The sequence below is a fragment of the Idiotropiscis lumnitzeri genome, chromosome 18, assembly GCF_059441095.1.
Source record: "Idiotropiscis lumnitzeri isolate Australia: NSW breed Sydney's pygmy pipehorse chromosome 18, RoL_Ilum_1.0, whole genome shotgun sequence".
Classification (NCBI taxonomy): Eukaryota; Metazoa; Chordata; class Actinopteri; order Syngnathiformes; family Syngnathidae; genus Idiotropiscis; species Idiotropiscis lumnitzeri.
In genome coordinates, this window is record NC_142408.1 from 13,531,671 (window position 1) to 13,545,717 (window position 14,047).

The window sequence follows — 14,047 nt, forward strand, 5'->3', positions numbered from 1 at the left end:
ACTTAGTTTAAATGTGTGAACTTTTTTGAAATTCTCAGTAGTGAGAATAGATTTGCGCACATAGCATTTCCATGAGCTGCCCTCACATTCACAGCACTTCATGGACAAATACGACGAAGCACATTCTCCACATTGGCTGTAACATACCAAATTGGGCACTGGAGGACTCACACAGACGCTATCAAAGGAAAAACACATTCGGAAAGACATAACAATTGGAGATCGGAGCACATGCACATACGCATACACACACAGACATATACATACACTTGCATCTACACATGCACATACACACACATACACTTGCACATACACGCGCACACATGCACACCGACAAGATTATAGAAGAATGCCAGCGGAGAGACGGAGGGACGGCCCGCCGGAGAAGGCCAGCCTTGGCGTGCCAGTCTACGAGACCAGACGGGAATCGACCATCATTAACTATCCAGACGATGACTAACCTGGGGAAAACCTTCCCTTGGACGTGGACCCGTGCCGTGGGAGGGAGTGAGGACGACCGATTCGACCTACATTACCCTTGACATAAAAAACTCCTATAAAAACTGAAGCTGAAAGATGGCGCGCATTTTTCGACTGTGCGCGCCCGAGTGCAGCTTTCTCGTGAGATTAAGAAAAAACTGCCCAGATATCTGTCTTTGTACTATTTCCTGAACTCCAGAAATTGAAGAAACTAAATATCGGAACTCTAATCGGTTGTTGAGTCTTTATTTGACCCTTTTCTTCTTGAGCACAAAAAAACTAACACGCATTGGAGTAAGTTTGGCTTTTAAAGGTTGATTTACTAACTACTTCTCATTTCCACGGTGACTCGACTCCAACAATATATATATATATATATATATATATATATATATATATATATATATGTATATGTATATATATATATATATATATATTTATATATATATATATATCATTCACAAATCTGTCTAAATCTGTGTTAGTGTGCACTTCTCCTTTGCCAAGAAAATCCATCCACCTCAAGGGTTCAGGTGTGGCATAACAAGATACTGACTAGATAACATGAATATTACACATGTGTGCCTTATGCTGCCAGCAAAGAAAGACCTCTTTATATTTTTATCACATAGCACAATGCCGCAGTTGTCACAAGTTGAGTGAGCGCGCAAAATGGAACCAAAAATTGGTTATGTTTGACCAATCTAGTTGGTAGCGATGTGTCCGACCAATCATTTGGGTAAAACTAAATATTTAAAACGCTACAATTCTATGTAGTGTTTTCATCCAATCCATATTGGTGATAGGGACAACCGATACAAATTGGGCACTGGCATAACGAAGATATTTGTTAATTTATTAAAAAAAAAAAGTTTGAAAAAAAGTGAACTCTCTCCTTCAATAGAGCCAAGGGTTCAGTCGTTAATTAAATGGAATGTCTGAATTACAACTACCAATAAATAAATAAATTAATTCAAATTCATTTTTTCTCATATTTATTAAATTAATTACACTTAATTGTTTTTTAATATACGTGTTCTCTCTGTCTATATCACATTTTTTTGGTGTAATGCTGCTCACTCTATCTGTAATTCTGTAACAGTATTATTTCAAAATGGCTTCAAATGGCAATGACACTTTTCTGATGGATCAATCCCTCGTCCACATATAGTACTTCTTACTCGCATATTGGTTGTTTACCACACATGAAATAAAAAGTGACAGCGCCTCTCTCTTTTCATGAGCCAGTGATTGAAGGTGACAGCTGCTCCAGACAAAAATAAATAGAAGGGAGGCGACCCAACAAGGGAATGACTCCCACCTTGGCACCTCAGACCCTCTCACCTCCCTCTGCTGGTTGTCCTTCCCACACTTGGGACATGGCGCACCCCTTAGAGGAAGTGAATGTATTTTTGGCTTTGGCAGGGGTCGGGCCAAGGAGGTAGTGCCCCTTAACGTGTCTGAGTAATCCCGTGGGAACCTATTGCACTTCCCAAAAGCTTTTCTAGGCCACGACCCACCTTCCACTACTGTTTTCTTCCTGTCTGCCTCCTTTTGTTTTGTTTAGGCTGCACAATGACGGTGGGGAACATGGAAAGTGTTGAGCTGTTTCTTACTGGGCAGAAAGGTCGCGGCCTAAGAGCCAACAGAGACCTCAGTACCGGGGAGGTGGTCTTTGCAGAGGCCAGCTTTGCTGCTGTGGTTTTTGACAGGTAGGATTCTATTGGTGTTCATTTAGACAGAATCAAGCAAGAATTGTCAGTGAGCATGTTTTTTGGACTGCAGGTTCCTCCACCATCCTTGTCTGGGATGTGAGCTCATTTCTAAATTCTCCAACTGTCATGACATCAACAAAACGAGACGCAGTGGCTGACAAGGTGTCATTTGAACCTGCATTTGACTTTATTTTGGATTTGCACTTATTAATTGTGTAACGTTCGGATAGTAATAGTAGTACGACAACAGTAAAATACAAGTGAGTGACAAATGTAAAACTCTTTCTCTACTATTGGTAAGCAAATCATCATGGCTATATACTATTGTATTATAAGTATTCACAAAGGGCAATAAATTCACTGTGTGAGCTATAAATGCAATACAACCAAAATTATTCATCAAATTGCTGCACTGAGAGAACAAAATTGGATTAAACCAACTACAAATTAAAACTAAATGTTTTTTTGTTATTAGAGCATGGCAAATACCACCAACCTTACCCCAACAACACTGGCTATCACATTTTTACTAATTTTTAATCAGAGATGTAAGTAAACAGTTTTTCACAGTTATTATTATGAATAATAATATGCAATATAGTCCCACATTGTGTAATATTTATGAGTTAAGATTCAGTCAGGTTCAGATTGTAGTGTAGAAGGAGCTAAAATGAAGTGAGGCAGGACTAACTTAAAGTGGTATTTAATTTGGAAAAAAAATGCAAACAAGGGGATCAAAAAAATACTATTCAAATTAACAGGAATCAAAGTAACAAACAAACAAAACTTAACTTGGCTTGATGAAAGACAAAGGCTTCATGACACGACAATGGCAACTGACATGAATACAAACAAATTAACGAGCCAACGAGGAACACCTGGACAAGACACAAAGGGTAGGGAATTCAAACAAGAATGAAAATAACCGGAAAATTCTGATGTGCTAGGAAAAAAAACCCAACACAATACACATTTTCAAATAAGCGTCCACAAGGCTGAATGTGTTTGTTTTGTGACACCCTGTTTTATTTTTAATGATTGACTCTCGGTCCATGTCTCCCTTTGTCCCTTGCCAGTGTGTTCCATGTGTGCACCACAGATTTGACACAGCCTTGACTATTTTGAGTTTCGGCTGTTGAGTGAGTTTTTAGGTTGACAGTCAAGCCTAGATTTTGTTAGTTTACAGCTTCAGAATCAGAATCAGAATCAGAATCAGAAATCCCTTTATTGTCATTGTGCTCAAGTGTGCAACGAGATTAGAGAGCTCCCCTCTCCAGTGCAATATAACAATAATTCAGATAAATATATAAATTAGATAAATAAGAGAATAGTTAGTGCAATGGAAAATTATACTGAATAGGATATATAAAAACACATCACGTTGCTGTTCTGCAAGGTAAGGGTGGTCGTGTGTGTGTCTTGTTTTCCTGCTAGAGTGAAACAATTGATTTAAGTTTTCATAGCTTCTTATTGCTAGAATAATCTCATTGCGTGTTTATTTCCTCATCAGCCCTCAAATAAATGTTTACTTTTTACTCTGAACCCAGCGTCTTTGTCTTTTGTCCAAGCCTGGCATTGACAAAAAAATACGCTTAGAGACACAAAAGGCATCTCTGATTAAAATTTACTGTTGGCCAGTGGAATCTCAAAATGAAGATCCTCTAAAGGGATCTTGGTTCATTTTATGCGTTGGGTATAATGGGCCCTAAAATGCTTCTAGATTTCATTCTTCTACTCTCTCTCAGCTTGTTCATGCAGGTATGCCATAGCTGCTTCCGTCAGCAGGCCCAGCTACATCGCTGCGCCCAATGCCAGTTTGCCTTCTACTGCAACCGCACCTGCCAGGTTGCATGCTGGAATGAGCACAAGAAGGAATGTGCAGCCATCAAGAAGGTTGGCAAGGCGCCCAATGAAAATGTTCGGTAAGAAAGACATCCAGTCCACTTTTACACACGAAACACATTTTTGTATGCAGAAAACATGTTCTTGTACGCGGTATTTGACATTATGCTCACGTAGTTGTGGCATTATTCTAACGCCATAAAATAGGTCAATCATATCACCAAGGCCCAAGGCGCGACACTGTCGTATTGGGAACACCCCGGTTTGAACTGGATCCTTCTTATTGGTCGACTAAACGCTGACAGAAACGCCCACTGGGCGTTCTTGTGCTCTAACAGTAACGCCCTGGCTGCAGCCGGACCCTTCTCAGTATTCGCTTGAATATCATTTTGCTTTAAACTATGTTTAAGTGAGAAATTGTGCCACCTACTAGCCAAACTGTGTTCAAGCCAGAACGCATCATAGTGTGCACGTAGGCTCGTGAACAAGCCCCGTTGATTGGATCAAGTGCGTTCGTTTGACGAAAGGTTTCATGGGGAAACTTTGTCAACCACGATTGCAGCCTTGTTTTTGTTTTTATTTATGTCAACAGACTTTTTAGATTATTAATTTTTTCAGTAGACAAACCTGTACACAACATACAAAAGCAATTCACAATTACTTATCACACATGTACACACACCGAAGTGGCATGGAGGCTGAAGCGATCTAAAAGTACGACTGACTGGCAAAAAAAAGGGTCAAGTGCCCAGCTCTGGTTACTGATGTATTTTTTTTATTTTGTTTTATATTTATGGCCTAGAATCGTTTTTAATGAATTAGCTGATGCATAGGTTAGTTAATAGAAATTCAATCTTGTAGAAATTCGTGTTCCTCAACCTCAACGGGTTCCAGAAAGCAAACTAGAAGGTCTTCAAATCCGGGCCTCTAACTTTCTATTTTTGCACAAATGGATCTCAACCACCAACAGTGGCATCTCAAAGCCAAAATTGTACGGATCGAGCTAGACTACATTTCAAAACTGTTTCTTAAAAGGAAATCATTTATATTTGTCGATTTTTTTTCTGTCATCATCTCATGGATGTCATTCCAGTGTGAGTAGGCCTTTTCCTTTGACAAACCTTGACAGATTGAAGAAGATTCAAAGTTTGTTGAAAGTCACATCAAAGGCAGTCGACCGAGGCTGAAGAATTACAAAAAGAAATTATTTGGTTTGTCGTGATATTAATTGGAGCAGTTTTGTGGATCATGTGCTGCAACATCATGTTCTCCCTTTGAGATGACACTAGTGTCTTTGATTGTCTCAACATGGACCAAATGCCAGAATGAAACAAGCGTTTTTAAGAATTGATGATTCTCTCCCACTGCTTTTATTTCGCCTCCAGTCTTGCTGCTCGTGTGCTGTGGCGCCTTCACAAGGATACTGGCATTGTGTCAGACAGTCAGTTGATCTCAGTGGAGCAGCTGGAGGACCACGTGTCTGACCTGCCAGAAAAGAACCTTAAAGAACTTGAGACCGACGTTCGGAGTTTCCTGACATATTGGTCCCATGGAAGCAAACAGCACTCAGTCGACTACATCTCGCATATTTTTGGCATTGTAACGTTGAACAATCAGATGCGTCACTTTTATGTCCTGCATTACCACGTTCATCTTGACATGCTTCTTCTATGTGTGTGCAGATTATGTGTAATGGATTCACAATGAGGGACCAGAAGGGTCTGCAAGCTGTCGGTGTGGGACTTTTCCCCAACTTTTGTCTGGTTAACCACGACTGCTCGCCCAACTGCTCTGTTTCCCTCAACCATGGAAAGTATGTATCTCATACAACCACTTCACATTTTCGAAATAGAGAAGTATGTAGCTGATTTAGAGTGTGGCCTCTGTCTAATTTGTCGCTTTCTTTTGCAGCCAAACTGCTGTGACCTCGGCTCTCCATTCTCAGAGGAGGTGTGTAGCAGAGTTCCTTTACCTCAAATTGTTCAGGACATTTCAGTTCGGTCACACTAAGCGGAACGACAGTTCATAAAATCTAAAGGTTGTGCTTTAATTGTCCAGAGTGAAGTGTGAGGAATGAGTGAATGTGGGAGAGTAAGCGAATGAGTTTGGGGCCAAAGAGTAGCTTGCGAGTGGGGTGAGTATGCGAGGGTCGAGCCTTCTCCCAGCCAAAACAGTCTGTAGCGGGGTTCCAGACTGGTTGGGTTGAATCTTCTTGGGCTAGGGGTAGCACCAGAACAAGGTCCACCAGTAGACTTCCCTTTGTGTGGGTTGCTATTATTGCTCCCACAAGGTGAGAATGTCCTGGCCAGGGCAGCCACATATTTAAGTAATCTATGTGCACAAAAATTACAATTATTGGCTCTCAATTGCTTCTTCACAGAGTTGCGCGAACACCTTCTCCTCTCGAGAGAGAGACAGAGAGAGAGAGAGAGACTGAGAGAGAGAGAGAGAGAGAGAGAGAGAGAGAGAGAGAGAGAGAACATTACATTACAAGACTTCATTCTGTTCTGAGTGCAATTTTGGATTCCATGCACGCCGTACTTTCCGGGCTTGCTTAATCAGTCCTTTAAAACTTCTCGTCCTGTGTCCTCTGCCCCAAAAATGGGCATTTGTCCAGGACAAAGTGCCCATTTCTGTAAATCACCAAATCCATAGCCGATATTCAGCCAACTAACGGAGAGAAAAATGAAACCTCTTAGCCTTGGCAGAGGTAACAAACAAAGCCCAAATGATGAAAACATCCACAGTGGAGATAAACTATTTAGGTGATACAGTATGTACATTGTTTGATTTTGTCATTTTCCCTCTTTGACATGATGAACACAGTAGTTTGGTCTTCCCTTTCAGAATCGAGCTGCGGGCTTTAGGAAAAATTCCTGAGGGTCAGGAGTTGACTGTCAGCTACGTTGACTTCCTCAACCTTTCAGGTGACCGCAAGAAGAAGCTGATGGAACGTTACCACTTTGAGTGCATGTGTCAGCACTGCAGCCAGCACCTGAAGGATGACCTGATGATGGCCGCTGCAGAAAGCAAAGTGAGAAGGGGCGAGGGGGATATTTGATTCTACAAGTTTGGTTGCACAAACAGGAAGAGTCACAAAAAATTTGTATGCCTCATGCTCGTGTGTCCCTTATAGCCGTCTGCTCAGAAGCTAAAAGAGGTGATTGCATTTACTGAAGATTGTCTGGAAAAGATTGAGAAGTACCGTTCTCAGAAAGATTTCCATGAGGTACGTTTTCATCTTGCTTTCGTCTTGTCTGTGCATCTGCTTCTGTCACATTATCAGTTTGGACCCAAATACACAAATCAATACCACAAGATAAGTTGAAAGTCTTTAATTGACAAAAGAGGAAAAAAGTGGAAGAAAATGTTAATGGCAAAGGTGCTCAAGTGGTTGATTGTGTTCCTAAGAGGACAGCGAAGGTGGGTGCAATGCAACGACAACATACTCACCAGGTTTACATACGTATTCTGATTAGAATATATCGAAATAACCAAATAGAATGAAAATACTCCATATAAACACTTCAATCGAATTAAAAATTACAAACTTTATTCTGATTTACTGGGTTGGTATATTCCTTTTGCCAATCAGAACAAGCATCATGTCTATCGGAATAGCCAAGCTGCGTTGGGTTTGCACATGCTCTGTCTTGACATAAATGCGTCGTGACGTCATACACCCACTTACCAACTTTTGACTCTGAGTACCATCAGCGTTGCTGCATGCTGATTGGTCGAAGTCTGATCTGAACTTAGCTGAATGTTACTGTCTTTGTTGTTAAATTAGTTTTTTACCCAACCATCCATCTATTATCTGAGCTGCTTTTCTTCATGAGGGTCACGGAAAGTGCCGATTCCATCTTCGGGCAGTAGATGGGATACACCCTGAACTGGTTGCCAGCCATTCGCAGGGCACACAAAGACAAACAACCAACCGCACTCGCACTCATACCTTGGGACAATTTTAGAGTGTTCATTCAACCTGTTCAGTCATGCAGTCTTTCAAATGTGGGAAGAAACTGGAATACCTGGAGAAAGCCCTCGCAGGCACGGGGGGAGAACACGCAAACTCCACACAGGAAGGCCGGAGCCAGAATCACACCCACGACCTCTGCACTGTGAGGTCATCGTGCTAACCAGTCGTCCACGGTGCCGCCCTTGTTATTTCATGGTGTACTACGGTAAAGTGCTTTTTTCCAGCTCCAGCTGTGAAATGCGCAAATACAACTCTAAATAAAGTTATGTATCACATAAAGGACCAAAACTCCAAATTCATTTTCAAGGTCAATAAATGAGAAGACAGAGTGAGATTTGCATATCTGTCAGGTGGCAGGCAGAGGCAAAGGTCCATTAATAAGTTGGTTCAAAATCAAGTTAAGTTTAAGAAAGGCTGCAGAGTACTATAAAGTCAAAAGACGGCCTGGCACTGAGGTGAAGGGCAGAGCAGGGATCAGGTGGAAACAACATCGCTACTAACAAGGTGCAACAGGCGTACCGCAACTGGGTCTTCGAAAATAAAATGGATTAACAGGATATATGTAGAACGTGAGCCTCTCAATTTATTTCATTACCAGCCAATATGGACACGCCCATGCTCTCTAACTGGCCTCTTCTGCTCTTAGGTGGCGAAGCTGTGTGGTGAGTGTTTGGAGACGCAAGAAAACGTCCTGGGTGACACTCATTTGTACAAACTACGTGTGCTCCGTGTCGCCACCGAGGTGCTTTCACACCTGCGGTTGATCTCTGAGGCTGCAGTGTATGCTCAAAGGCTGGTGGATGGATACACGTAAGGCATACTTCACTGCAGTATCTACTACATCTAGTACTACGTTGTATACTAATTAACTAGTAATATGGCTTAATATACAGTTCTGAGGTTTCTCAGCTCTGAAACATATGTGGCGTATGCATGTTCTTCTTGTGCTTGCATGAGTTTTCGCCTGGTGCGTCGGCTTCCTTCCGCCTTCCAAATGCATGTTGCTTAATTGAAGACTAAATCCTCCATTGGTATGAGTTGGAGTGGGATTGGGCCTGGCTGGCGATCGTTCTACAGCTGGCGTGGGCAAACTACGGCCCGGGGGCCCCATGCGACCCGTTGAATGTAATAATCCGGCCCGCCCAACTTGAAAATAATTAAATGAATAAACCTTGTTAATGTTTTATTTTCTAAATACTGCAGTTTAGCAAAGACATATTTTGTTGTCATGCTTTTGTTCACTTTCATTTAAAATTAAATGTATTTTTTTTCTCAGATGAGGTGAGATGACCAAAATGCTCCATCCATCTGCTCCTGGTCCGGCCCCTCTGAAAATTTTAGAACCCATTGTGGCCCACCAATCAAAATGTTTGCCCACCCCTGTTCTAGAGTGTACTTCACCTCTCACTCAAGGTCATCTGGGTTAGGCTCCAGCTCGCTTGCAACCCTAATGGAAACCACAATAGAACGTTGATGGATATTTTTTACAACGAGCTATATTTTAAAATTTTGTATGATGTCTGACTAAAATAACCAAACTTAAACAAAATGCAGTTCTAAATGATGATTATATTTATTAAGGAAAAACAATATTCAAAGCTCCCTGCACGTGTAAATGGAGCAGGCAAGTCTGAAGAAATCATGAATTGCCTATGTTTTTGGGGACAACGAACTGGAGTTGGCCACTTCAACAGCATTTTGTTGTCACTGAATCAGTATTTTGTGACTGTGGACCTGGAACTCTTTCCTCCGGGTACTCCGGTTTCCTCCCACATTCCAAAAACATGCATGTCAGGTTGATGGACATCTAAATTGCCCCTAGGTATGAGTGTGAGCGCGGAAAGTTGTTCGTCTCTGTGTGCCCTGCGATTGGCTGGCAACCAATTCAGGATGTCCCCCGCCTACTGCCCGAAGATAGCTGGGATAGGCTCCAGCACCCCGCCGTGACCCTTGTGAGAAGAAGTGGTACAGATAATGGATGGATGGATGGATGGAACTTAGTCTCATATTTACATGTGTTTGATGATCCTAAGTAAAAAAAAATAATTTGAGACAATGGAAAACTTTTTCCACGGCAAAGAAAATATGATTACTGTATTTGATGAAGGAATGAACAGTGCAGTTGGTGGTTGTGGCCTCAAGAGTCTTGCAGGAAGTTGTGTGCATGTGCGTGTGTGTGTGTGTGGGGGGGGGGGGGGGGGAGGTGCGTGCGTGTGTCTGTGTGTGTGAATAAACAGATCATTGGCAGTGTATTAAACATAAAATATGTAGCACAAATGAATATACATTGTTACAAACGGAGAAAATCCGTTAAACACGAATTGGGTTCACTGTTTGGGTTAACTAATACCCCTGCCTCCATCAACAGGAAGTTGTATCCCCACAACAACGCCCAGTTGGGCTTGGCCATGATGCGTGCAGGCGTCTTACTCTGGGAGTCGGGCCAGACTGAGCTGGGCCACAGCATGATCTGCAAAGCTTGCAGCATTCTCATGGTCACCCATGGGCCTAACCATGCCATCGTCAAAGACTTGGAGGTACAGTGAAATTAATACATATCCACTTTGAGGCACGGTCGTGGCAGTATTATGTTTTTGGGATGTTTTGGGCTTTGGTCAAAGTGGAGAGAGTTGGAAATCCCAGTCCATTTTAGCCCCACAGCTTCAAATGATGTTTGACATATTCATAATAGACACATCAGAACATGACCTAGCAAGAACCTATATCCAATTGAAAAAAAAAACAATTACAAATAATCAAAAGTTAATGTTTGGTTACTTTACCCCTATGTGATTATGTAAATTACATCAACTGAAATCCCTTTTGTTTTTGGGTTATTTCCACAACAAGAAATAGAAAATCCTATTTTGTTTTCTGTCTTTAGAGAAATACTTTTTGGTGGTCCAACACTAAAGTGTTAAAGTTCACCTGATATTTTAGTCCAGAAAAGCAAACACTTTTTGATATGATAACTGTATTCTGGTGCCCTTACATTATTTTTTTCAACAGCACATTGGCTTGCATTTTCTTTTTCTTTTCAGTGTGGACGTAACAGGAGTGCTGCCAGGGATTTAGGGGGCTGAGGTGGGGGCAGCTGTAAAATTTTTAAATAACTTTGTGCCCAACCACTCCAATCCGCAAATCGAAAAACAAAACATTTGCACTCGTGTTAGTCATGGGCTCTGAGAATCGTTATCACCCCGTTCCATCTCCCCATTCGGCACCCCAGGGCCCACACTACTAAACTATTGAATTTTGGCAGAAAGGGCATAAAAAATAGTCAGTTTAGTCATGACTTATGTTTTCTTTTCTGCCATTAATATGACATGTTTCTATGTTTAGTCCATGCGAATGCAGACTGAGATGGAGTTAAAGAAGAAGGAAATGTCACCCTGAGCCACACTGATTTGAAGAAGCAGCTTCTCTGTGGCTACCGGAAACAGTCATTGGTCACCAAATGTATAAAGACGGCTGCTCAAGTGCCACCGCACGAAGACTGATTGTGCAAAGCAACTTGAACATGTTACATGTACAAAAAATACAATAAAATTAAAGGTACAGCATGTGTTGTGATCACTTCATCACAAACAATTTTACATTCAAGAATCATCTTAAGTAGATTCCAATGTGTTCTTGTAAGGACTTGCAAAGAAAAACAAACAAAGAAAACATCTGGGGAAAAATAAGAAACCTTGTGAAGGGGCCACAGACAAGATGACCAGGTTGTAATGGATGCCAAGTGGGAAACATTTAAGTGCAATTAACATATAACATGGTACCATCCAAAGTTAATTGAAGTAATGTGTAAGAAAATAAAGCACTGCAGAAGACGCCTTCAGAGATGCGTTCCTCCTCAAAACCAGACCCGGTTGCTCAACGCAGAAATCTCCATAGCAACGCCTCCAAGGAGGTGGGACACCTCAGATCTTGTCCAGATCAATTGGTGCAGAATCCAGACAGTGACAGAAGAAGAGGCAGTCTCACAGGCCAACATGTCGTTCAACTAAATGCAAGTGTAAACAAATACGTCTTAAGTTGAGTTGTAAACATTTCTCCTGAGGTGGTGGCTTTATTTCCATGGGTAGGACATTTCAGAGCACTGGAAGTCAAGAAAACGCTCTAGAACCTGTGGACTTCTTTTTGGTTCTCAGGATCACTAAAAGAGCAACGCTTTGTGAACAACGCTGCGGGACGGAACATATGGTACCACTAAAGCAATAAGGTAGACTGGTGTTTAAGCTGTATAATATTTTATAGGCAAGTAGCAAAATGTTGAAATCACATTTCAAGCGGACTGGGAGCCAATGCAAGTTGGCTCGACATATGATCGAACCTTCTCGCCTCTGTCAGTGCTGCATTTTAATACTGCACATGGGAAGCCCAAAAAGTTACAATAATCGAGGCGAGACAATGCGGAATCAACACACCTGAAAGTTGTAACTGGCGACTGTTCGAAAATGTAAAGTGTGGATTTAATTGCAGATACACTTGCGAGGCCATTTTTAAGACGGACCTTTCAAGAGAAGCTAGGTCGTCCAAGTCTCACTCAGTACTGTGTAAATGTGTTTCTGTATATTATTTGTGGTGTCATAAATGATGGTATTATGAGTATTTATTCAAGTCGGACAAAGTAGGTCTTCACTGAAGGCCTACGGGTGAAATGCACGGCCCGCCACTGCTAACAGATAGAATAGGACAGATTTTTACAGTAATGTGCAGGTGAAAAAAAATGCAGTTTTTGTAACATTCTTAAAATACGTTTGAAAAGAGAGAGTTGTGTCAATTATAACAAGTATTTTTTGCTAATTCACTTTGAGTAATACCTTACAGTACCTTTATCAAAACTTGAAGTTGTGTCCTTAATCAGGTGCTGATGACAAGCAGGACCAATAACATCAACATCAACAATCAACATTGGTTTTATTCATTTTTGTTGAGGTAGGTCTGACAGCTATTTTAAAAAAATTGTTGGGGTGTGGAAGCCAAAGCTGATCTGAGTTTTTCTCTAAGTGTTGCGCTAGAGCTCAGATTTAAAAAAATAAATAAATGTGTATGTAAGTAAATGAAACACAAAGAGGAAATAGTTCCAAGCTGCTAACTTAAATTAAACTACTACATGAAACGAAATAGAACTTACAAACAAGGTTAAGAGAAAAACCAGCACAGATCCTCTTTAATCCGCATAGCTCAACTGAATTTTTTTTGTCACAAATTGTATCCCAGGGTAATGGAGTATCATCGGCATGCCATTGAAATCTGTTTTATTTACATATAATTCACCAAACAGAAGCTTGTAGATAAACAATGCAGGGCTCAGTACTGAACCCCACGGGACTCCACGCGTAACATTACAAATATCAAGAATCACATTGCCATGGAGTCCCTCTTCAATACGAGGCAACAACTAAACCAACACAGTGCTGAGCCGAAAATACCAACACACGCTTCCAGGTGTTCTAAGCTATTGTGTGCTTTTATGTGAGGAACTGTAGTAAAATACTGCAATGTGAATTGTGACCCCCGCCCCCTCCTCCTCACTCTTTGCGGTTTGCATTTGTACGTCACAAATGTTTACGTCAGCAGTGAGTGGGAATAGTACATTATATGAATATTGACTTTTGATTGGCTGAGCGAAGATTAGTTAGGTTGTGACATGTCTAACTTAGAAATCCAAAAAAGGACTCCTTCCTTTTTTGGTTTTACAATAAAAAGGTCATACACATTTTTCAATAAATATGAATGCGATTATAATGCTAATTGTGGGCGGTAGCTACAAATGGTTAATTTTGCAATATGAGTGACTTGGATTCCAGGTGTTGTAAGCTTTTTACACTTTTTACTTTTAATCAGACGGGACTCATATCGAAATCACTCCTTGATAAATTTTCGGTCAGAAAAATAAGAAAAAAATATACCTTATAAATCACTGCATGTTTTACATCTGGAAGTCACAACCACGCCCTGTGTGAAAGTAAAAGAAGGTTAACATAGCTTAAACCAGGGGTGGGCAAACTTTTTGATTGGCGGGCCA

General features: G+C 41.1%; 1 protein-coding gene across 2 annotated transcripts; it reads left to right on the forward strand.

The window, feature by feature from the left end:
• The first annotated feature begins 1,985 nt into the window (after window positions 1–1,985).
• Window positions 1,986–11,500, forward strand: LOC148319598 (histone-lysine N-methyltransferase Smyd1-like). 2 transcript variants are annotated; one of them, XM_088281380.1, is made up of 11 exons: window positions 2,094–2,192; window positions 2,266–2,357; window positions 3,941–4,117; window positions 5,423–5,636; window positions 5,720–5,850; window positions 5,949–5,987; window positions 6,885–7,071; window positions 7,174–7,266; window positions 8,663–8,826; window positions 10,385–10,553; window positions 11,359–11,500. In XM_088281380.1, the coding sequence occupies exons 3-11, from the start codon at window positions 3,948–3,950 to the stop codon at window positions 11,410–11,412; spliced, it is 1,221 nt and encodes a 406-aa protein (XP_088137506.1). In that variant the 5' UTR covers window positions 2,094–2,192; window positions 2,266–2,357; window positions 3,941–3,947; the 3' UTR covers window positions 11,413–11,500. The 2 variants fall into 2 exon arrangements, with proteins under 2 accessions (XP_088137505.1, XP_088137506.1); XM_088281379.1 differs by lacking the exon at window positions 2,266–2,357 and having other exon boundaries at window positions 1,986–2,192.
• Window positions 11,501–14,047: the final 2,547 nt, after the last annotated feature.